The following is a 25,034-nucleotide window of genomic DNA, read 5'->3' as shown; positions in this document are numbered from 1 at the left end:
ATTGGATATACAATCCTCTAGCATAGGTGTAATTATTAGATACTCTCATAGTATCATATGGTGCATTGCCCTCGTGGTGGTCGAAATCAATGACATAGCATGAAATCTTACGGGTAGGACATGGTGACTCACCATTTTTAGATAGTTGGAACTTGGAAGACAAAAGATGACTCACTTAGTAAGTATAGGGTGTGGTTTCACATTTGTTAGGAGCACCACGTACACAACACTCCATGATACTCTTGAACTACCTAATAATTTTCCCTCGTGTAGATATGGGACCCAAAAAAGGTGGGACCCACTTCATGTGAAAGAGTTGTGTTTTGTGATTGATTTATGTATTTCTGGACATTTTCTTAATCATCTGGCCATTGATTTTACCTAATAGAACTCGCACCTGGCCCATAAAATTTTCTTTTATTGATCATTATTGGTTGGTTGTTTTTTGTTTTATTATGAACATGATGCAGATAGCAGTAAAGAAGTTGAAATCAATGAATTCACAAGAACCTGTTGAGGCTGAGGGGTTATTGTGCAGGTGGTGCTGAACAACACCTCATTGTGTATGATTACATGCCAAATCTCAGCTTGCTTTCTCATCTCCATGGCCAATTTGCTGGCCAAGTCCACTTAGATTGGAAAAGAAGAATGAATATCGTTATTGGCTCTGCACAAGGCCTTCTGTAAGCCCATTTCCTCCTATAATAATTAATATTCATAAACAAACAACAATCATAAATATTTTGGATACACAAGAAGAAGAAGAGGAAGAAGATGAATAAACCTTTTTTCTCTGGTAATAAAAGTCACATGCATGATAATTTTATTTTCGGTTAATTTTAGACAGGTCTACTACATATATATATATATATATATAATATAGTTTGCAAATAACTTAAAATAGTTAAATACAATTGATTTGTTTTTCCCCCCTGAGCCCATAGTTTACATGAAGCTTTTTCAAGATCTTAGCTACTGTAAATTGAAATGAAAATAAATAATAAATAATACATACATATTGTTAACAGATATTTTAATATTATAATGTGTTATAGGTTTGATTTTCTTTTCTTTTCTTTTCCTCCAAGTTTCCAAGACAAGTCTTCCAAATCTTTCAAGTCTTCTTCTCAAATCTTCCAAGGAAATTGCTCACCAATTTCCTTTCCTATTCTTATCCACTAAATCCACTAAGTGTCTTCTCCTCCAAGCCACTTGCCTAACAAGTTTCATCTTCTATAAATTGATCTAACTTCTTATCTTGGAGGAGGGAAGAAGTTTTTGTTGCTTTATTATATTTTGTGTAAGATTATCAGGCAAATAAAAAAGGATGTATGTGATAAAGCTTTGAATTCAACCAATTGTGCAGTATTGGTGAACCATACGATTTAGTCGGGCTGTTGTATCCGGGGAGGGACAAGTCAAGGTTTTTTTTGCTGCACCAGTGTGAGGCTTTGTCTAAAGTCAGAAGGCTTGAATCTTCTTAAAGAGAGCGAATTTCCCGCGCCTTAACCCTTACAATAGTTATTGTAATTTTTATTATTTGTATTTTCTGATATTTTATTTGTAATTATCACCGATACATATATATTTCTTCCTTTGGGAATGTGTTAAAAATAAACTAATAAAAAGAGTTAATGCTAGAAAAAATTAGTTAGTTCGTTTGGTATATTCATAATTTTTTTAACTTTTCTATTAGCTATTCAGAGTGGCTAAAGTAGACTTTTTAGCTAGAAATGAGCATGCCATATGACATAATCCTTTTCTTAGCTTATTAACTAGTGCCAAATATTTGTTTTTATCACGGTGTGCAAGCAGCTGTAGAAATCTGAAATATTTTTAAAATTTAACATAATGTTTCTATCTGATCTGATATGTTAGGTACTTGCACCATGAAGTGACATCTCACATCATTCACAGAGACATAAAGGCTAGTAATGTGCTCTTGGATTCAAATTTTGAACCACTTGTTGCAGATTTTGGGTTTGCAAAGCTAATTCGAGAGGGTGTTAGCCACATGACTACCCGTGTTAAGGGCACCTTAGGATATCTAGCACCAGAATATGCTATGTGGGGAAAGGTTTCAGAGAGTTGTGATGTTTATAGTTTTGCAAATCTTCTATTGGAGATTCTCACAAGAAGGAAGCCCATAGAAAAGCTCCCTGGTGGTGTTAAGAGGACAATAACCGAATGGGCTGAGGCACTGATACTTAAAGGGAGGTTTAAAGAACTTGTTGATCCAAAGCTTCGAGGAAATTTTGATGAAAACCAACTAAAACAAGGGATCCATGTGGCTGCGCTATGCGTGCAAAGTGAGGCCGAGAAGAGGCCTACCATGAAAGAAGTGGTTGGACTTTTGAAAGGGTATGATCTGAGAAACGAGGAAATGCAACTGAGAATTGAAAGTATCAGATATGAGGAAGGCTTATGGCAAAAGACCAGGCTAGTGATGATGAAAATGGTGGTGGTTCTCCTTATGATGAAAGATGTGCTGCTTATGGGGTTTTTGGTGCCATGGATGTGCAAAAGATGCAAGACCCTTATAAGCGATATGGAGACAGAAGAATTGCCAAACATGGGTGAGAGGAAGAGAGAGTTTGTTGTGCTCTTGATGTGTGATGATGATATGAAAAAGCACACAATATTCCCCCAACAGTGGGAAAATCAAGGGTTTGAGGGAATTGTTACTGTTAGTATATTATATTAGTGCTTGTAATGATGTTAGTAGTGTATAGCTATTAGTAGTGTATATTTCCTTTACTTTTACTTTACTTTATTAGTGCCACTTTCGGCCACTTTAGGCTTCCACTTTTGGCTCCTCTCCTATATAAACGAGCTCAATTGAACCTTTGTAATACAACATTCAATTCAATACAACATTCAATACACAATTCTTTCTCTTTCTTTATACATAAAACTAATATGGTATCAGAGCCATAAGATTTAGGCCTGTATTTCTTTCTCACCGGCGGGCAGCCGGCCGGCAACTTTGCCTTTGCTGCCCGCTGGAATTTTCTACACATGCCTTCACTCTCTCTCTCTTTCTCTCTGCCAGAACCCTACATACAGAAGCTCCATTTCCTCTCTGCTGCTCGTCAAACATAGCGGCCACCGCTGGTATCCCTGGCATCTCCATCCGACCACCACCCTCCTCCACCAAATCCCATCAACTCCTTTCAAGATTCACCCTCCACATTCCCTCTAATCCCCAAAACCCCACCCTCCTCCGCCGCCGCCGAAACATTCGTCTCCGGATTCGCCGCCGACGAACCCAGAAAGGGCTCCGACGTCCTCGTCGCAGCGCTCGCGCGCGGAGGCGTGACAGACGTCTTCGCCTATCCCGGCGGCGCGTCAATGGAGATCCACCAAGCCCTGCCGCGCTCCCAACTCATCCGCAACGTCCTCTCCCGCCACGAGCAAGGCGGCCTCTTCACTGCTGAGGGCTACGTACGCGCCTCCGGCCTCCCCAGCATCTGCATCGCCACCTCCGGCCCCGGCGCCACCCACCTAGTCAGCCGCCTCGCCGACGCCATGCTCGACAGCGTCCCCGTCGTGGCCATCACTGGTCATGTCCCCAGGCGCATGATCGGCACTGATGCTTCACTTAACTTTCTTTTATTTTACTATATCTCTATGTATATGTTTATTATATTTTCTTACCCACAGCTCCCACTATGTCAACTTTTGCACAAACCCATCCTCTTTTTCTTTTTCTTCTGACGCCACTGAGTCAATCTTCTCCTTTTGCACCCCACCCACGTTGCTCCCCTTTCTTTTTCTTTTCTTTTTTTATTTAATCTTTCTTTTTCCCTTACAAACAAAAAAAAACAAAAACAAAACACAAAAACTACATCCATTTTCTATCTCGAGATTTCCTTATTTTAACACTCCGTTGGTGAGTTTTTCCAGATTCCTGTTCCCACTCCCTTCCTTTTATTTTATTTTATTTTTTCTATCTTTCTTTTTCCATCCATATTTCATTATTATCCATCTCAGTTGGTGAGCATCATCCCTTTTTCCATTATCTTATTGTTCTTATTATTATTATTCTTATTATTATTATTATTATTATTATTAAAACATTCCACTCCACTTTATCAATCCCTTTGTTTCAACCTCCAATAGGTTTCTATCTTCAAACCTATTTGAGTTTGAGGGGGGGTATTCTACATATATCATGGTGAGCATGGTTACACACCATGCGAACCACCCAAGCTGGTGAGCATGGTTATACACCATGGGAACCACCCACGCCACCCCATGGCGCACTCCCTTAGTCGCCCCCTTGGTGCACCATCAAAGCTTCTACATCGGTCCGACATGACCCCGTAAACTGTCCCGACATTGATTCCGGTCAGCTTCTACAACGGTCCGGCATGACCCCGTAAACTGTCCCAACATTGATTCCGATCAGCTTCTACATCGGTCCGGCATGACCCCGTAAACTGTCCCGACATTGATTCCGGTCAGCTTCTACATCGGTCCGGCATGACCCCGTAAACTGTCCCGACCCCGTAAACTGTCCCGACATTGATTCCGGTCAGCTTCTACAATCGGTCCGGCATGACCCCGTAAACTGTCCCGACATTGATTCCGGTTAGCTCCTACAACAGTCTGACACAACCATACAGTGTCTTCACCAACAGTTCGACACGACCATACAGTGTCTTCTATCCTATTTTCCTGTTTTGTTACTCTCTCCAAACTCAAGTTGGCTAGTACCTATCCTCCTTGAATTTGAGGGGGGCTGTTAGTATATTATATTAGTGCTTGTAATGATGTTAGTAGTGTATAGCTGTTAGTAGTGTATATTTCCTTTACTTTTACTTTACTTTATTAGTGCCACTTTCGGCCACTTTAGGCTCCCACTTTTGGCTCCTCTCCTATATAAACGAGCTCAATTGAACCTTTGTAATACAACGTTCAATACACAATTCTTTCTCTTTCTTTATACATAAAACTAATAGTTACTTCTGTTTTTTTATTTTCCCTCATAGAAATGAAGGTGTGAAGAAACAACACCATGCATGGTTTCATTTTTTTTGTTTTTTTTGACTTTTTATGTGGATTTCTTCATTAAATGTTGTATGAAGATTTTAAGATTTAGTTTATTGAGAAACAAGAAAAAAGTAAGAGAAGCAATGATGAATATTTGTCAAGACTCAAAGACCACAACTATATATGTTTCCAATTGTGCTTGTGGATATGTAACTGATGCATTTTGTTATTGCTTTCATATCTGCTATAATGCTTCATAAATCTTGCTAGTGCTCTGCTTTAAAAAGTCCAACGTGTCTAGCAGCTCTAACTACCAATCCATCAATTGCATTGCACATGTGAATTATTTCTAATGTACATCCTTTCATTTGTTATTGGATTTAAAAGTTTGAAACAAATGTATATTGTTCATAAAAATATACATTGTAATATCATTTTACATTTTACTAATTTATATCTTTAACACACTAGTTAATAAGGCCTTTTATTAATTCACTTTTTTGTTTTGTTTCCCAAGTTCTCAGTACTTTTTTTATTTTGACATTTCAGTGAGTCAATATTCTTATGACCATAATTACCTTATGGAAATTAATTTATTTGTTAATTGGTGAAAAACACAGATTTTTTAATTCTGAAATTATTTGGTTCCAATTTTCTAAATTCAATTATCTGAAAGTTGCTGCCTTATCTCTAAAGAATAAAACTATACACACCAATTGGTACGCTAATTAGTGTACTAATTGATGATGTGGCATAGTTCTATTGGCTTTGAATTTTTATGGTTTGCATAATAGGTGGAGTCTATAGTTTTCAAGTTGCAATGCAATAGCACGTGTTGGTACACTAATTGGTTTGGTATATCAATTGATGCGTGTAGCACCATTGATCTCTAAAGAGGCCTGTCACTTCGCTAGTACCTTCTAACATATTGAAAACTAATGCAATGGGAAATCAAGTGGTATGAGGTTAAAGCCATTCACTCAACAAAATTAATGTAACATATATTTCAAAACTAACTGCAAATTCAATTATACCAGATTCTAATTGATGCAATAGATAAACAAATTAAATATATATATATATATATATATCAAAATAGATTTAATGAAACGAAACTAAAAATTAGTAAAAAAGTAAAGGTGAGGGAAGAATATAAAGAAACTCACTGGTTGTCCCAAAAAAAAAACGATCCCCCTCCATACCTTGTCTCTCTGCAACACCTGAAATTTGATGAAGTATGTGAGTTTGGTAACGAGGGAGAGAAAAAGAGAGGGACTGAAAGTTGGTGTTGTTATATTATTTCAGTGTAATTACAAGAGAGCAAGCTCCCTCTCTTTATAGAGAGGAGAGGGAGACAATTAGCATCGGATGCCTGGAATTTACATTGAGAGAAGCTAAAGCTAAAGTGAAGTGCTCTTCTTTACAGCTACACATTGTGGCCTTTACAGATGCAAGGTTACAGCTATACATGGTAGTGGAGGGTATATTATATGTTAACAGCCCCCCGCAAACTCAAGGAGGGTAGGCATCGACCAAGTTGAGTTTGGAAACAAGATCACGAAAGCGCCCAGGAGAATGAGCCTTGGTGAAGATATCAGCAGGTTGATCGGCAGAAGCAATTGGGAGAAGATGAACAGTACCACGTATAACATGTTGTCGAATGAAATGGCAATCAATCTCAATATGCTTGGTGCGATCATGGAAAACATCATTGTGAGCAATCTGAATAGCACTCTGATTGTCACAATAAAGAGCGGTAGCGCCAGAAGAGGAAATACCCATATCAGTGAGGAGCCAGCGGAGCCAGAGAAGTTCCTGAGTAGTATCGGCAAGAGCTCGGTATTCAGCTTCGGTGCTAGAACGGGCAGTGAGGGATTGTTTTTTGCTACGCCAAGTAAGAAGAGAATCCCCTAAGAAGAAACAGAAGCCCGTGGTGGAGCGTCGATCCGTAGGATCCCCAGCCCAATCAGCATCAGAGAAGGCACGCAGTTCCAGAGATGAGGAAGCAGAGTAGTGAAGGCCATGGAACAGGGTGCCTTTGATGTACCGAAGGATGTGAAGGAGAGCAGTATAGTGGGGAGTGCGAGGAGCCGACATGTACTGACTAACAATGTGAACAGCATAGGCAATGTCAGGACGAGTTACTGTGAGATAGACAAGACTGCCGACGAGCTGACGATAGAGAGTAGCATCAGGGAGGAGAGCCCCGTCGAGAGGAGTGAGACGAATCTGAGGATCAACTGGAGTAGATGTAGTTTTGCAATCAGTAAGACCAGCACGAGCCAGAAGATCGGATGCATATTTTGCCTGAGATAAGTAAGAGCCAGTAGGATCATGAGAGACTTCAAGGCCTAAAAAGTAGTTGAGAGTACCAAGGTCCTTCATCTCAAACTGACGGTGAAGAAAGCGTTTGAGGTGGAGAATACCATCTGCATCATTACCAGTGATAATCATATCATCCACATACAGAAGGAGAAGAGTGGTACCATGAGGAGTAGTCCGGATAAAAAGAGCAGAGTCATAGGAGCTGGAGGTGAACCCAAAGTCATGAATGGTAGAACTGAACTTAGCAAACCAGGCACGGGGTGCTTGCTTGAGGCCATAGAGGGCACGCTGTAGTTTGCAAACCTTATGAGGGGGAAAAGTAGACCCAGGGGGAGGTTGCATGTAGACCTCCTCAAGAAGAATACCATTGAGGAAGGCATTTTTGACATCCATTTGAAAAAGCTCCCAGTGGCGAGCAGCAGCAACAGCCAGTAAACTGCGAACAGAGGTAAGCCGAGCAACAGGAGCGAAGGTTTCCTCATAATCAATCCCATATTCCTGGTTGAAACCCTTGGCAACAAGACGAGCTTTGTAGCGTTCAATCGAGCCATCAGAATGAGTCTTGATTTTGTAAACCCATTTGCAGCCAATCGCAGTTTTGCCAGGAGGAAGGTCAACAAGATCCCAAGTATGAGTGTTGTCCAAAGCCTGAAGTTCATCAGTCATAGCTTGCTGCCAAAGAGGATTAGTACAAGCCTCACGATAGGAGGTAGGTTCATAAGTAGAAAAGGCAGCAGACCCAACAATATAATCACGAAGGTGGATAGGAGGTTGAGTTACCCGGTGTGGTCGACCCGTAGGAGGATCGGTGGGAGGAAGAACCAGTGGAGAAGGAGGTGGTGCAGGGAGAGGTGGACCTTCAGGGAGAGCAGTCTGGTGGGGAGCAGGAGTGAGCAAGGGCGTCTCAATGACGGAGGGACCTGTATCAAAATCATCAGAGAAGAGATCGATGAAAGGATTAGTAAATAGTACATTAGTGGAAAGTGCAGGTAAGTGAAATGAGGATAGGGAGGAAAACATTTGGTGCTCCCAAAAAACTACATGGCGGGAGATACGAAGACGTTTAGAGAGAGGGTCCCAACAGCGAAAGCCTTTATGTTCAATTCCATACCCAAGAAAGCAACAAAGACGATAACGCGGTTCAAGCTTGGTGCGTTCATGAGATTGAAGGAGAACAAAGCAGGCAGAGCCAAAAACCCGAAGATTAGCATAGGGAGGGGGAGTGCCATGCAGACGTTCAAATGGAGTTTGATTATGGATGACAGGGGAAGGAGCACAATTGATAGTGTAGACAGCAGTGAGGGCAGCTTCCCCCCAAAAGTTTTCAGGGCAGGAAGAAGAAAGAAGGAGAGCGCGAGTAGTGTCAAGAATATGCCTATGTTTCCGTTCAGCACGGCCATTTTGCTGGGACGTGCCAGCACAGGAACGATGAGGCAGTGTACCCTGACTCTGAAGAAAAGAAAGGAAATCTGAATCCCGATATTCCATAGCATTGTCGGAGCGAAAAAGTTTGATGGTTTTAGAAAATTGGGTGTGGATCATTTGGGCAAATCGATAATAAAGAGTTTTGAGGTCAGACCGAGTTTTCATGAGAAAAATCCAGGTAAACCGTGAAAAATCATCAATGAAAACAACAAAATAACGAGATCCCCCCATAGTAGTGGTAGGGGAAGGGCCCCAAATATCTGAATGTATAAGATCAAAAGGTGCACAGGAAACAGAAGTACTTTTATTGAATGATAAAGCAGGTTGTTTGGCAAGTTGACAGGGTATACAATCGAAAGTATCTGGAATTACATGACCCAATTGTCCACTAGAAACCAAAGACTTTAAGCGAGTAATAGAAATATGTCCTAAGCGACAATGCCAAAGCTGAAAAGGAGATAATGAGGAAGCAGAGGCAGGAGCAGCAATCTGAGGAGAGGCAGGAACATGAAGGTGAATGAGCTCATAGAGACGTCCATGCTTACGGCCGATCCCAATAGTCTGCCTCGTCTGAGGGTCCTGCACCAAACAATGAGTAGCAGAAAAGGTGACAGTTAGACCAAGTTCACATAATTAACCAATAGAGATAAGGTTTAAAGTGAGAGCAGGGATATGATAAACTTGAGGTAAAGTTAAGGAAGATGTGGAAACAGTACCAAGATGACGGACAGTCATGAGAGAACCATCAGCAGTTTGAATTGAGGGAATATGAGGAGAGGAAGAGATAGAAGAAAATATAGTTGAACTGGAGGTCATATGATTACAACAGGCAGAATCAAAATACCAAGAAGAGTTACCTGGAATTACAGACAAAGCAGTAGGAGGAGGTGTACCAGAAGGGGAGAGAAGGTGTTTGAACATGGCCTCGACATCTGTTGGAGAAAAGAGAGGGGTAGACGGAGCCGGAGACTCAGAAAAACCCTCAGCGGCAGCAGCAGCAGTGGCGGTGTGAGGAAACTGATTCCCAGGATGAGATTGGTTCCTGGAACGATGAAAGCTCCCCCGAGAAGAACCACCGCGAGAAGAGTGGTTGTTGGAGGATGAGCGGGATGGATGGCGAAGACAATCCTGTTGCAGATGACCAGGACTAAGTTTGTTGCAATATCGGCAGGTTCTGACTGGGCAATTGACCAGGAGATGTGTGGAAGGAAGGCCCCGATTCTGACAGTAGAGACAGGCAGTGGTCCGCTGGGGGAATGATGGTTGGTACGGGGGAGTGGCAAGAACAGAGTCCACATGATGAGGTTGGAGAGTACCAAGACGAGTCTCTTCTGATAGCAACTCAGAAATAGCTTGTTCCAGAGTGGGCAAGGGATGGCGATGAAGAAGAGAGGCACGTACAGGCTCAAAAGATGAAGTGAGAGCCATAAGAAAGTGCACCAACCTTTGCTGATTACGATAAGCAGTAAATAAAACAGCATCTTCTTGGTGAGGCCAAGTTGGTTCAGAAAGAGCAAGCTGGTCCCAAACGGAGTACATTTGAGAGAGGAAGTCATTGATGGACTGACTAGATTCTTGGCGCATCCGATGAAGTTGGCTCTGAAGTTGATATTGATGAGCAAGACCAGTAGTCTGGTAGCGTTCTTTCAAAAAATCCCAGATATCTTTGGCAGGAGTGGTGACAGAGTCAAGCTGAAAGCGGCCAAACTGAAGACTGATAGAGGTAACAGACGTATTCCGAAACCAGGTAATGATTTGGTAATTCTTACTGTCCCATTCCTCAAGGCGATCTTCATATGTAGAAGTAGCAGGGGAAATAGTGGTTTCAGCAGTGTCTTTGACCGGTTGGGTGATGTCCCCGGTGATAATTCGCTAGAGCTTCTTTCCTTTGAGGAAGGAAGACATGGCTTGGGCCCATAGAACATAGTTGGAACCATCCAAAATAACGGAAATAGGATGGGAGGCATCAGGACGATCCATAATAATAGTGGAGGAGGGCTAAATGGATAGGGAGAGACCTGTATGAGCAAAATTAGGTAAAACAGAGTGTACCAGTGAGTCCGGAAGGTCGAAAATAGCTAGGAAAGGTGGGCTGTGCAGGGATGATGTCAGCAGGGTGGAAAATGAGGTCAGCGGCGCACGTTAGCAGGAAGGGCGTGCGGCGCACGGTAGCAGAGGGGACTGGCAGCGTATGTTAGCAGAATGGCGCACGCGGGTGCACAATAGCGGAACGGCGCACGCGCGGTTCACGGTAGTCGAACGGCGCACGCTGGTGCACGGTAGCAGGTGCGGCGCACGACAGGGCAGGATGGAAGGCGCGTGGCAGCGCGTGTGAGAGTGGCAACGGAAGCAGAGACGCGCCGAGAGAAGAAGCGGCGCGTGAGAGCGCGTGAAGGCTTGTTTGGTGATGGGCTTGGTGCCGTTGGGATCGTAGGGAAATTCCGAGCTGTTTGGTATAGTCCACTGTGTACGGAACTAAGACCTAAAATTGAGGGATGCCAGAATTGTGTTTCTAAGCTCTGATACCATGTGAGTTTGGTAACGAGGGAGAGAAAAATAGAGGGACTGAAAGTTGGTGTTGTTATATTATTTCAGTGTAATTACAAGAGAGCAAGCTCCCTCTCTTTATAGAGAGGAGAGGGAGACAATTAGCATCGGATGCCTGGAATTTACATTGAGAGAAGCTAAAGCTAAAGTGAAGTGCTCTTCTTTACAGCTACACATTGTGGCCTTTACAGATGCAAGGTTACAGCTATACATGGTAGTGGAGGGTATATTATATGTTAACAAAGTAGAAGATTTGTAGATGTTCATTTGAGTCGTATCAAAATCAAACTCATCCACGCATTTAAACAAGAACAACCCTCGAATTTTGAGAGAGAGAGAGAGAGAGAGAGAGAAAAAAAATGCAGGTGAGTAGAAAACTAATCTTAGACTCCGACATTGGGCTCCGATTTGGAAGATCAGAGAGAAATCGCGGTGGTTCTTGCAGCAGCAATGGCCAACGGTGGATGGTGGATGAGGGTGAGACAGACAGACAGACAGACAGACAGAGAGAATGAAATCGCACAGCTCTGCTCTGTGCAACAGACACAGATTTTGAGCACCTTAAAACCTGACTAGAGACCGAGATTCGCCTGATGAGACTTTAATTAGTATAGGCCAAAAATGGGGGGGGGGAATTAAACGTTGAGGAAAAGAAAAGGAGGGAAAACAATTCGGTGTTTAAAAAAAATGTAAATTACACTTACGTCCTCCAGATTTGTAAAAATATAATTAGTTTTAGGACATTACTATATTAATTTTTTCCTAATATGATTAAAACAATCGAAATTAAAATTAATATTAATAATAGATATAGATATTAAAGTAAGTAAAAATAAATATATATTTTAATAAAAAATAGATGATAACATCGTATTTCATTTTTACGATTAACAAATTATTAATCAAAAATAACCTAATTAGTATTATATGGGTTAAAATATCAAGACAGTATAATTATGTCAAAAATATATAACTATCCCACTACAAAAAAAAAGATTGAAAATGAGAGACGAAACAAAGTACCAGAAAACAATTTCATGACAATAGCTATCCCACTGCAAAAGCATATTCCTCTCTACCATAAAATGTTTTCTGGTACCAAATAAATAGCAAAAGTGGCCCTTGTGTAAGGACGAAGATTCTCCATTCAAAATAATTCAAACACATTTTCCCGTTTTTGCTTTATGTCTACAATTCTGCAAGAATATTTACTTTACAACCACGCAAATTACCAGAAAAGTGACACGTGTATAGCACTATCTGGCAAAGGAATCAAAAGTACTCACACCACTCACACCTGGGCCCGAGTGTGACTTCCTTTTAAACTCATCCATACACGTGCCCCAAAGTACAACAATGGTCAGCCCAGATCAGCAGGAGGGGGGGCGCTGAAGTATTCAGAAAGATGTCATATATTTAGTGGCTGCTACTGTTAGTGGAAAAGAATGCAAAATTACGTTAAGGAGTCAAATGTATTTTAAGACTGTTTAGAATTATAATTTATGTATTTTTATTTGTAATATTCAGGTTTTAAATAGAGCTGAACAATATAAAAACTGGTGTTGTTAAAGGTGTTTCAGCAAGTGATTTCAGTTGCATTAAACTTGTTTTGCCTAATTTATTTTCTCAGTTGAGGTTAAGATACAAACAAAGAGTATTAAGGTTGATAAAATATTTCCCCCTTTATGCACCCAATGCCAGTGGGTTGGTCAGAGAAAATGTTTATGATCGGAGGTTAGATGGTAATAACAATCTGTAGGTGTGATTTTTTTTCCCCGTAGATTGTTAATGCGAATTAGTCTATTATGGACATGAAACTCAATTATTGGCCATTTTGTGAGTTGACCTATAATTGTTGAGCTCAACCAAATGACACTGCCTATGTCATTTGGTTAGTTGTTGAGCTATCTGTTGTGTTCTTTATTTCATTCTCATTGTGAACGCAATTTGTTCAGTTAGTTGTTGAGCTATCCGTTTGGGAAGTGAGTTTATGAGTTTTTTTGGCTATTTTAGCCACAAAAGACAAAATAGGCTATTTTAGCCACAACAAACAAAACATCACATCCAACTCATAATCATTACACTCTTCTCTCACAAAAAAAGTCAAAAAAGCCAAAAAGCAAAAAAGCCCTTCCCAAACCAAACTTTTTAGCCCAGGCTAAAATAGCCAAAAAAGCCAAAAAACCAAAAAGTCAACCCACTTTCCAAACGGAGGCTTAGGGCTCGTTTGGTTTGATTTTCTGAAAAAATTTTGGGAAATTTTCTCTACAAACAAGTTTTTAAAAATAATCAAACCAAACAAATTTTCCCAAAAAAATTTCTCAAAACTTGTAAACCAAACAAGTTTTCCAAACAAATCTCTTTCTCACACACATCAAATCAATCACTTTTTCCAAAACTCTATCTCAAAATAATTTTTCAAAACATCTTTTAAAAAAAACCAAACCAAACATGTTTTCATACTTTTTATCTCTAAAACACATCTCTCAAACACAAACCAAACATACCCTTAGACTCTTATAATGTTGAACTAGGATTGTTTTGATATAAATTTTTTCATGCTTGTAAATAATTTCTTATATAGGTGAGTAATGGGTTAATCTTTGCAACTAAACTTTGATAATAACACACTACAACAAATCATGGTTTATTGACAAAAATTTAAGAACAATCACTTTTTATGTACGAAATATCTTAATTATCAAATTTTTATGTTTTGAGCAATGAAATTAGACATTTAGCATTGAATTATTATGCTTTTTTAGGCGAAAATTTTGCTTCTTGAAATTTAAATCTTTAAAACTTTTTTGTTGTTATTTTTTATTTATTTATTTCTGTACACTTTTTTATAATGGACTTTTGGGGCAACTATAATTGATCTCCTATTTTTTTTGTAATAATTTTTTTTTTTTCAGACAAAAAAATTTAATTCCTAAAATCCCTAATAGGATATAAGTGCCGCCACATGACCCATTAGTAATTTGCAACGTCCATAAGATAAAATTTGCCATGCTTGTATAAATGGTTAATGTGACTATGTGATCAAGCAATTACTATATGGACAAATTCTCTCTCTCTTCTCTCTCTCATCCCAACATTGCAAAATTGTATTATCAACGTTTCATTCAATGATTAAAAGGTTAGGACACTTCTTGAGTAGCAAATAGCCCCTCCTACCAAACCCAAACAACATGAATTACCTTTTATAATAAGCAGACAAATGGAGTCTCTGTTTTGGCTTAGTCTACAAGACAAATCAAATACACGTTCACCACCTTTGCTTACACCCCAAAGCACCCCAACCATAGCATTAATTGCACTCCAAAAGCACAGAACTCTCAAGAGACAGAGAGAAACTAATCACTAATTCACTTGCAACAAGAAAAGCCTTCCTTTCCCTTTCATAATATGCCAACAAGCATATCAACTAAGATACGATACATGTATGTGGGTTCCACCATTTGATGTGAAACCCATATTTCATTTTTGTCTAATTGGTATATTTGTTGGTAAATTTGTTATTGTTCTTAACATTATTTGCATAGAAGCGCTTACGCTTCCTAAACAAGAATATATGAATGAGAACCAAGGTGGCCTCAGTTCCCCACTGGACCTTTAAATCATGTTGTTGCTCGTATAATACATATTAATCTTAAGCTAGAGTTTCTATGCTTCCACTGCTGAGTAGGATCAGAATAAGGAAACAAACCATTTTGTGTATATTTTTTTTTATGTTTTAGGTCGTCAAATTCTACTAATTAATCTTGATTCTTCCAGCAGAATCATATAGAAGCAGAAATGAGTGTTTCACCTCCTCCTGCTAAAATACTGGTAGGCATATCTTTAAACCCAGATGATAGCAAAGAGCTTGTGGCATGGGCAATCAGGATTGTAGCTCATCCAAATGACACTCTGGTTGCCTTACATGTTCTTGGTTAGTATCTTCTCTTCTACCTAATCTTAATTTGTCATTTCATTCATCATATTAATTAAGACCATTTTGGGTCAAATTATATACTTCCTCTCATTTTGTCTTTCTCTTTTATGGAAAAAGATGTTTCGTGTGAGAGTTATTTGACAGTAATGTTTGACATTATCTAAGTTTCTTTATGGATATTCCAACTCCAAGTGCATTAATTGTAGTCAATGTTGTCAAATTGGGTACACCCATATTTATTGTTTTGTGTATCGTAAATTTTATTTTTAAAAAAAAAAAAAAAAAAAAAAAAAGTAGACAATACTATAATTATAAAAACCATAATTATCTTGCAAGAATAAAAAATTAAACAATCTACAATTAATCATTACATAAGCAAGGTTCTAGAATGCAAGGTATACATGCATCAACACTTAAATACATATAAAATGCAAAGTGGAGATAAAAATAAGTTTAACCAAAGATGTAGTATTTCAGTAGATCATCATATTCTTGAATCAAATTTTTCTTCAGAATATAAAATATTTTTTTTAATGCTTTAAATCACCATTATTGATATTTTAATTTTTAATTTACAACTTTTACAGTCTCAAATAATAAAGTCCTTTAACTTTGCCCATGTAAATCAATAGCATAAGATATATAATATTAGACAAGTAGATATTTATCTTTAAAAAAAGAAGAAGAAGAAGATCCCTTCTCATATAAAAAACATAATATAGTTTGTTAGTGTATATTAGTGTATCATTATGTAGTGCATTATCATGTTAGTGTAGCATTATGTTAGTGCATTATGTTAGTGTAGCATTATCATGTTAGTGTAGCATTATGTTAGTGCATTATGTTAGTGTAGCATTATGTTAGTGCATTATGTTAGTGTAGCATTATGTTATTGTTCATAGGCATCCAAGGCATCCTCTATAAATAGAGTGCCTTCTTTGTGTAATAGACATGTACAATTCATAGAAACAATTGTGCCTCTCTCTCTCTCTCTCTCTATTCGCTCATCTCTATCTTCTCTCACTTTCTCCAATTATTATTTCATGGTATCAGAGCACAGTGTTACATTTCTGGCAATTTGCGATTTTGGTGTTTAGTCCCATCCACAGCGGCACTACATCAAACCACTCGGAATTTCCTCACGATTCCAACGGCACCAAGCCCGGCCTCAAAAAACCTTTCACGCGCCCACACGCGCCGCCAGTGTCCACTGCGCGTCATCATTTCCGCCACCACTCTCACACGCGCCCGCACGCGCCATCCGTTGTTTCTCCCTTCCGACACGTGCCTACACGCGCCCACACGACCCGCGGCTGACGTCAGCCCTGCCTCTCCCGTACGCCGCGCCTGCTACTGTGCGCCTCTCGTGCGCCGTTTCACTACTGTGCACCCGCGTGCGCCGAATCCGCTACCGTGCACCGCGTCTGCGCCTGCCGCTACCGTGCACCGCCGCTTCCTGCTAACGTGTTCCTTCCTGCACTCTACTAACGTGCGCCGCTGACATATTTGCTGACATCATCTCTGTCCAGCATACCTTTCCTGGCTATTTTCGACCTTCCGGACTCACTGGTACACTCTGTTTTACCTAATTTTGCTCCTACAGGTCTATCATATTACTTTAAACCCTATTCAACTAGTATTATGGATCGTCATGATGCCTCCCATCCTATTTCCGTTATTTTGAATGGTTCAAACTATGTTCTGTGGGCCCAAGCCATGTCCTCCTTCCTAAAAGGGAAGAAGCTCTGGCGAATTGTTACCGGGGATGTGACTAAACCGGTGAAAGACAGTGACACTAATGAAACCACTGTTCCTACTGCTACATTTGAAGACCGACTTGAGGAATGGGACAGTAAGAATTACCAAATCATTACCTGGTTTCGTAATACCTCTGTTACATCTATCAGTCTTCAGTTTGGTCGCTTTCAGCTTGACTCTGTAACTACTCCTGCAAAAGACATCTGGGATTTCTTGAAAGAACGATACCAGACTACTGGTCTTGCCCACCAATATCAACTTCAGAACCAACTTCATCGCATGCGCCAAGAATCCACTCAGTCCATTAATGACTTCCTTTCTCAAATGTACTCTGTTTGGGATCAGCTTGCTCTTTCAGAACCAACTTGGCATACCCCTGAAGATGCTGTTTTATTTACTATCTATCGCAACCAGCAAAGGTTGGTGCATTTTCTTATGGCTCTTACTTCCTCCTTTGAGCCCGTACGTGCCTCTCTGCTTCATCGCCATCCATTGCCCACTCTTGAACAAGCAATTTCTGAGTTGCTATCAGAGGAGACGCGTCTCGGTACTCTTCAAACTCATCATGTGGACTCTGTTCTGGCCACTCCTCCGTACCGGCCATCATTTACCCAACGGACCACTGCTTGCCTCTATTGTCAGAATCGGGGTCTTCCTTCAACCCATCTCCTGGTCAATTGCCCCGTCAGATCCTGCCGCTACTGCAACAAACTTGGTCCTGGTCATCTGCAACAGGATTGTTTTCGCAATCCATCCCGATCATCGTCCAATAGCCACTCCTCTCGCGGTGGCTCTGCCCGGGGAAGCTTTCATCGTTCCGGGAATCAGTCTCATCACACTGCTACTACTGCTTCTAGGAATCAGCCTCATCCCACTGCTGCTGCTGCTTCCGGGAATCATTCTCCCCACACTGATGCTGTCACCTCTGCGGGGTTCTCTGAGTCGTCTGCTCCGTCTACCCCTCGCTTTTCTCCAACGGATGTAGAGGCCATGCTCAAACAACTTCTCTCCCCATCTGGTACACCTCCTCCTACTGCTTTGTCTGTAATCCCAGGTAACTCTTCTTGGTATTTTGACTCTGCTTGTTGTAATCATATGACCTCCAGTTCTACTATCTTTTCTTCCTTCTCTTCATCTCCTCATATTCCCTCAATACATACTGCTGATGGTTCCCTCATGTCTGTCCGTCATGTTGGTACTGTTTCCACCTCTTCTTTATCTATCCCTCAAGTTTATCATATCCCTGCTCTTACCTTAAACCTTATTTCCATTGGTCAATTATGTGAACTTGGTCTAACTGTCACATTTTCTGCTACTGATTGTTTGGTACAGGACCCTCAGACGGGGCAGACTATTGGGATCGGCCGTAAGCATGGACGTCTCTATGAACTCATTCACCTTCATGTTCCTGCCTCTCCTCCGATTGCTGCTCCTACATCTACTTCCTCATTATCTCCCTTTCATCTTTGGCATTATCGTTTAGGGCATATTTCTGTTAATCGCTTACGGTCTTTGGTTTCTAGTGGACAGTTGGGTCATGTAATTCCGGATAATTTCGATTGTATCCCCTGTCAACTTGCCAAACAACCTGCTTTATCATTTAATAAAAGTACTTCAGTTTCCCTTGCACCTTTTGATCTTATCCATTCCGATATTTGGGGGCCCTCCCCTACTACTACTATGGGGGGATCCCGCTATTTTGTTGTCTTTATTGATGATTTTTCCCGGTTTACTTGGCTTTTTCTCATGAAAACTAGGTCTGAACTTAAACACATTTATTATAGATTTGCCCAAATGGTCCACACCCAATTTTCCAAAACCATCAAAATTTTTCGCTCTGACAATGCTATGGAATATCGGGATTCTGATTTCCTTTCCTTTCTTCAGCATCATGGTACACTGCCTCATCGTTCTTGTGCTGGCACGTCCCAGCAAAATGGCCGTGCTGAACGGAAACATAGGCATATTCTTGACACTACTCGCGCCCTTCTTCTCTCTTCTTCCTGCCCTGAAAACTTTTGGGGGGAAGCTGCCCTCACTGCTGTTTACACTATCAACTGTGCTCCTTCTCCTGTCATCCATAATCAAACTCCCTTTGAACGTCTGCATGGCACTCCCCCTCCTTACGCTAATCTCCGGGTTTTTGGCTCTGCCTGCTTTGTTCTACTTCAATCCCATGAACACACCAAGCTTGAACCTCGTTCTCGTCTTTGTTGCTTTCTTGGGTATGGAATTGAACATAAAGGCTTTCGCTGTTGGGATCCTCTCTCTAAACGTCTTCGTATCTCCCGCCATGTCGTTTTCTGGGAGCACCAAATGTTTTCCTCGCTATCCTCTTTTCACTTACCCGCACTCTCCACTACTGTCCTGTTTACTAATCCTTCTGTCGATCTTTTCTCTGCTGATTTTGATACAGGTTCCTCCTCCATCGAGACGCCCTTGCTCACTCCTGATCCTGTCCAGCCTGCTCTCCCTGAAGGTCTACCTCTTATTGCCACACCTCCTTCTCCACCGGTTCTTCCTCCCACCGATCCTCCTACGGGTCGACCACGCCGGGTCACTCAACCTCCTATCCATCTTCGTGATTATATTGTTGGATCTGCTGCCTTCTCTACTTATGAACCTACCTCCTATCGTGAGGCTTGTACTAATCCTCTTTGGCAGCAAGCTATGACCGATAAACTACAGGCCTTGGACAAAGCTCATACTTGGGATCTTGTTGATCTTCCTCCTGGCAAGACTGCCATTGGCTGCAAATGGGTTTACAAAATCAAAACACATTCTGATGGCTCTATTGAACGCTACAAAGCTCGTCTTGTTGCCAAGGGTTTCAACCAGGAATATGGTATTGATTATGAGGAGACATTCTCTCCTGTTGCTCGGCTAACCTCTGTTCGCAGTTTACTTGCTGTTGCCGCTGCTCGCCACTGGGGGCTCTTTCAGATGGATGTCAAAAATGCTTTCCTCAATGGTCATCTTATTGAGGAGGTCTACATGCAACCTCCACCTGGGTCCACTTTTCCCCCTCATCAGGTTTGCAAACTACAGCGTGCTCTCTATGGCCTCAAGCAAGCACCTCGTGCTTGGTTTGCTACGTTCAGTTCTACCATTCATGATTTTGGGTTCACCTCTAGCTCCTATGACTCTGCTCTTTTTATCCGGACTACTTCTCATGGTACCACTCTTCTTCTTCTGTATGTGGATGATATGATTATCACTGGTAATGATGAAGCTGGTATTCTCCACCTCAAACAGTTTCTCCACCACCAGTTTGAGATGAAGGACCTTGGTACTCTTAACTACTTCTTAGGCCTTGAAGTCTCTCATGATTCTACTGGTTCCTATTTGTCCCAGGCCAAATATGCATCCGATCTTCTGGCTCGTGCTGGTCTGACTGATTGCAAAACTACCTCTACTCCAGTTGATCCTCAGATTCGTCTCACTCCTCTCGATGGGACTCTTCTCTCTGATGCTACTCTTTATCGCCAACTCGTCGGCAGCCTTGTCTATCTCACAGTAACTCGTCCTGACATTGCCTATGCTGTTCACATTGTCAGTCAGTACATGTCGGCTCCTCGCACTCCCCACTATACTGCTCTACTCCGCATCCTTCGCTACCTCAAAGGCACTCTGTTCCATGGTCTTCACTTCTCTGCTTCCTCCTCTCTTGAACTACGTGCCTTTTCCGATGCTGATTGGGCTGGGGATCCTACGGATCGACGCTCCACCACGGGATTCTGCTTCTTCTTAGGGGACTCTCTTCTTGCTTGGCGTAGCAAAAAACAATCCCTCACTGCCCGCTCTAGCACCGAAGCTGAATACCGAGCTCTTGCTGATACTACTCAGGAACTTCTCTGGCTTCGCTGGCTCCTTGCTGATATGGGTGTTTCTTCTTCTGATCCTACCCCTCTCTATTGTGACAATCAGAGTGCCATTCAGATTGCTCACAATGATGTTTTTCATGATCGCACCAAACATATTGAGATTGATTGTCATTTCATTCGCCAGCATGTTACCTGTGGTACTGTTCGTCTTCTCCCTATCGCTTCCGTCGATCAACCCGCTGATATCTTCACTAAGGCTCATCCTCCTGGCCGCTTCAATGATCTTGTTTCCAAACTCAACTTGGTTGATGCTTCCCCTCCTTGAGTTTGCGGGGGGATGTTAGTGTATATTAGTGTATCATTATGTAGTGCATTATCATGTTAGTGTAGCATTATGTTAGTGCATTATGTTAGTGTAGCATTATCATGTTAGTGTAGCATTATGTTAGTGCATTATGTTAGTGTAGCATTATGTTAGTGCATTATGTTAGTGTAGCATTATGTTATTGTTCATAGGCATCCAAGGCATCCTCTATAAATAGAGTGCCTTCTTTGTGTAATAGACATGTACAATTCATAGAAACAATTGTGCCTCTCTCTCTCTCTCTCTCTATTCGCTCATCTCTATCTTCTCTCACTTTCTCCAATTATTATTTCATAGTTTTTTAATAGGTTGTAACGTGCATCGTATATTTACACCTTGTATATATTTCGTAAAATACATCTAATATAAAACACACATTGACGATGCATATACATTTATTCATAAACAAATCAAAGGATAAGTAAGTGAACAGTAAAATGCTAACTACAAATACTATATTGTAGTTTGTATGAATTTAGATATTGCAATTTATTAGTACAAGTTTCTTTAGCCGACACAGTCTCACGTGTTTATTTGGTAGAACAGTAGAACATCATAGGAAGAAACGCGAGTCAGTTGCAAAATTTCAAACACATGCTGTTCATACAAAAGCATACGTCATATCTGTGATGGCTGAATTTGCCACAATCTGTCACTCTAAGCAGGTACATATATCTATCCTCTTTCAGTTTCAGACCATTAAGTAGTACAAGTTATATCATTTCTGCAATATTTATGAGCAAGTAAATACTAAGTGCTCCAAAATTGGCAATTTCCATATATATGCTTAAGAGCCTAAAAATTTCAGGTGAATCTGGAGGCTAGAGTTGGGTTCAACACTAGTGTTGCAAGAGGTCTAATTGACGAAGCGAAATGCATAAATGCAGATTTTCTTGTTCTTGGTCACTCAAGAAACAGGTATAGATTCTGATCAAGTTCAATTCATATACTTTGGTTTAATAGAATATGTTTTAAATAGTTTATTCGTGTTTTGCCATTAGAATTTCACACGAAATCACAAGGTACTGCTTTGAGCATGCCCCGGAAGTATGTTCAGTGGTCTCAGTTGGGAAATGTGTCGTACCACAACAAAATTCAGATTTAAATACTCTGCACATTGAAGGTTAGTTCATTTCAAAAACTTGAAATTTCGATGCAATTTTTATATTATTTTAAATTGGATGTGCTCTAATAATCAGTTCTAATGTAGCAGAGCATTGTCAAATGATTTCAAAGTGGTCAAACAAAAATGATCGTATGGACAAGTCCTCGGTCACAAAAACAAAGAGAGAACAAATGTTTTCACCAAGAACAGTGCTAGATGTATGTAAAGGAGAATCAAATAGCACTGGAGAAGATAGCTCTAGTTTTGGGGATTCAAGCATAACAGAGTCCCCTCCTCTGTCTCTTGAGTTAAAAAGGGAATCCAATTTTCCAAAGCCACCATCGCCTTTTAAGCGTGTTTCCTCTTTCCTACGATCATCATTTGATTTCAATGCAAGAAAAAGAAATGACGTCTTATCTGACAACGAAAAGCAGCAACCTTCGCTAAGGTGCTTTAGCTACAAAGAGATTGCGAAAGCCACAAAAAATTTCCACCCGGGTATGAATACTGTGCAACTTTTGTCATTCGAATACTTCATTACCAATCGCTTTTTTTCTTTCTTCGTAATAAAAATTTTAAAGGGTGATTAACAAAATTTCAAAAATTCATGCGATTGCTTGCATCATTGCAGATAATATGGTGGGGAGAGGAGGATACTCAGAGGTGTATCGTGGAGATCTTGATGATGGACGTGCCATAGCAGTTAAGAGGTTGGCAAAGGACAACACAGATGAAAACAAGGAAAAAGAGTTCCTTCTAGAGTTGGGGATAATAGGACATGTAAACCATCCCAATACTGCAATCTTAGTTGGCTGCTGCATTGAAAATGGACTCCATCTCATCTTCAACTTGTCTCCCAATGGAACTTTAGCATCTGCATTGCATGGTAAGTGAACACATACACCCCCCCAACACCGCCCGCCCCCCCCCCCCCCCCCCCCCAAAAAAAAAAAAAATCCAATTAGATGGGTCTGCATGCTACTGAAAGCTTATGTATGTGATACCAAAAGACTTGTACAATTTTGTTTTTCGCAGGAAAAGAAGACAAGTTACTCGAGTGGCCAGATAGATATAAAATTGCACTGGGGATTGCAAGGGGTCTGCATTATCTTCATAAATGTTGCAAGCACCGAATCATACATCGCGACATAAAGGCCTCCAATGTGCTTCTTGGGCCAGATTACGAACCACAGGTGAACAACAGACAACATCCCGCAATTTTTCTTTTTTTTTCATGAAAAAGAACCTGATGTATTAGAATTTACCTCGATTTTCATTGTAATGCAGATTTCAGACTTCGGACTCGCAAAATGGCTTCCTAATAAATGGACTCACCATGCTGTGATTCCGATAGTGGGAACGTTTGGTTACTTAGCACCAGAGTACTTCATGCATGGAATTGTGGATGAGAAAACCGATGTTTTTGCATTCGGAGTTCTTCTTTTGGAGATCATTACTGGCCGTAGGCCAGTAGAAAACCTTCTCTTGTGGGTAAGGAGACTGCCTCCCCTGTAATCTAATTATAGCAACTTAAACAAGAATGTATTCTAACCCACTTCAAAAAAAAATTAAAAATATGATAGACAACACATAAATTTTTTATGCAACCCAGTGCATGTGACAACAAATAAGTGTTTAAACATTTGTTTTCTTTGATTGCAAATGTTGCAAGAAGTAAGTGATGGAACAATGTGGATGAATTGCTTTCAAATTATCGAATTGGAACATGATCCACAGTGATCAAACACAAGTTTAACGGGGAAGTTTAAACTGAAAGCTTAAGTAGAAATCAATATGCACTGAAATTGTTTCTAAAAGGAATCTATTATTTTTCAAATTACTCTGAATTCAAAAAATATTTTACTGAATTTGAATGACTTTAATATGTAGGCAAAGCCGCTTATGGAATCAGGAAGCATCACTGAATTAGTTGATCCGAAATTGGAAGATAAATATGACTTGGATCAAATGCAAAGATTAGTGCTCACTGCTTCTTATTGTGTGAGACGATCCTCAATATGGCGTCCATCAATGAGTGAGGTATAAAAAAAACTCTGTGTCTCAATGAATATGGATACAGTATGTGTACATTGGCATAGATGTTATGTTTAATAAATGTGGTCCTTTTGAATGCAGGTATTAGAACTTCTAACATACGGAAATGATTCGGAGGTGGTAGAGAGTTGGAGGATGACAAAGTTTACAGATGAGGAGATGGAGATGGATGATTACTCCATGGATTTCGGATATGAGCGTCCATCAGATATTCTTCTGGAAGACATATAATGTGTATCGAGGCCATTTTCTCATATTATTTTTTTCCTGTTTTGCTGTTTTGTTGTTACAGGTTTCTTGTGATGGAATGGAATGTAGATTTTGGTTAAGACAATGTAATTCCGTAGCAACAGCTTGTTTCACTCCAGTGACATACATACCCCTCTAAGGCTATGTTTGATTCACAAGACTAATAGTAAAGGTATTAATAATCTCATTAAATTAGTGTGGTGTTCACTATTCAATTGGATTAATCGGATAAATTATCTCTTTATCCACTGTTTGAATTGCATTGGATAAGAAAACATATAAAGGTGGAATAGTCTTTTTATTTTAATCCCACTCCTACCCCATTACTAATAATCCCACTCCTACCCGATTACTAATAATCCCACAAATTTGTTGGATTAATTATCCATTGGATTAATAATCCTGAAAAAAAAAATTCAAAACAAACATAGGATTATTGGATCCACGGAT

The 25,034-nt window shown here is 40.4% G+C and overlaps 1 protein-coding gene and 1 pseudogene across 1 annotated transcript; both read left to right on the top strand.

The window, feature by feature from the left end:
• The first annotated feature begins 949 nt into the window (after positions 1–949).
• Positions 950–2,681, top strand: LOC145804358 (putative proline-rich receptor-like protein kinase PERK6; annotated as a pseudogene).
• A 12,238-nt stretch (positions 2,682–14,919) lies between these two features.
• Positions 14,920–24,799, top strand: LOC114262877 (putative receptor-like serine/threonine-protein kinase At5g57670). The gene is made up of 10 exons (XM_082897885.1): positions 14,920–15,226; positions 21,722–21,840; positions 21,984–22,093; positions 22,177–22,298; positions 22,389–22,778; positions 22,912–23,166; positions 23,316–23,473; positions 23,568–23,771; positions 24,171–24,320; positions 24,417–24,799. The coding sequence occupies exons 1-10, from the start codon at positions 15,091–15,093 to the stop codon at positions 24,564–24,566; spliced, it is 1,794 nt and encodes a 597-aa protein (XP_082754011.1). The 5' UTR covers positions 14,920–15,090; the 3' UTR covers positions 24,567–24,799.
• Positions 24,800–25,034: the final 235 nt, after the last annotated feature.

This window comes from Camellia sinensis, chromosome 12 (genome assembly GCF_055761805.1).
Source record: "Camellia sinensis isolate YWXY chromosome 12, ASM5576180v1, whole genome shotgun sequence".
NCBI classification, from domain to species: domain Eukaryota; kingdom Viridiplantae; phylum Streptophyta; class Magnoliopsida; order Ericales; family Theaceae; genus Camellia; species Camellia sinensis.
This window is presented reverse-complemented; position numbering and strand designations above follow the sequence as displayed.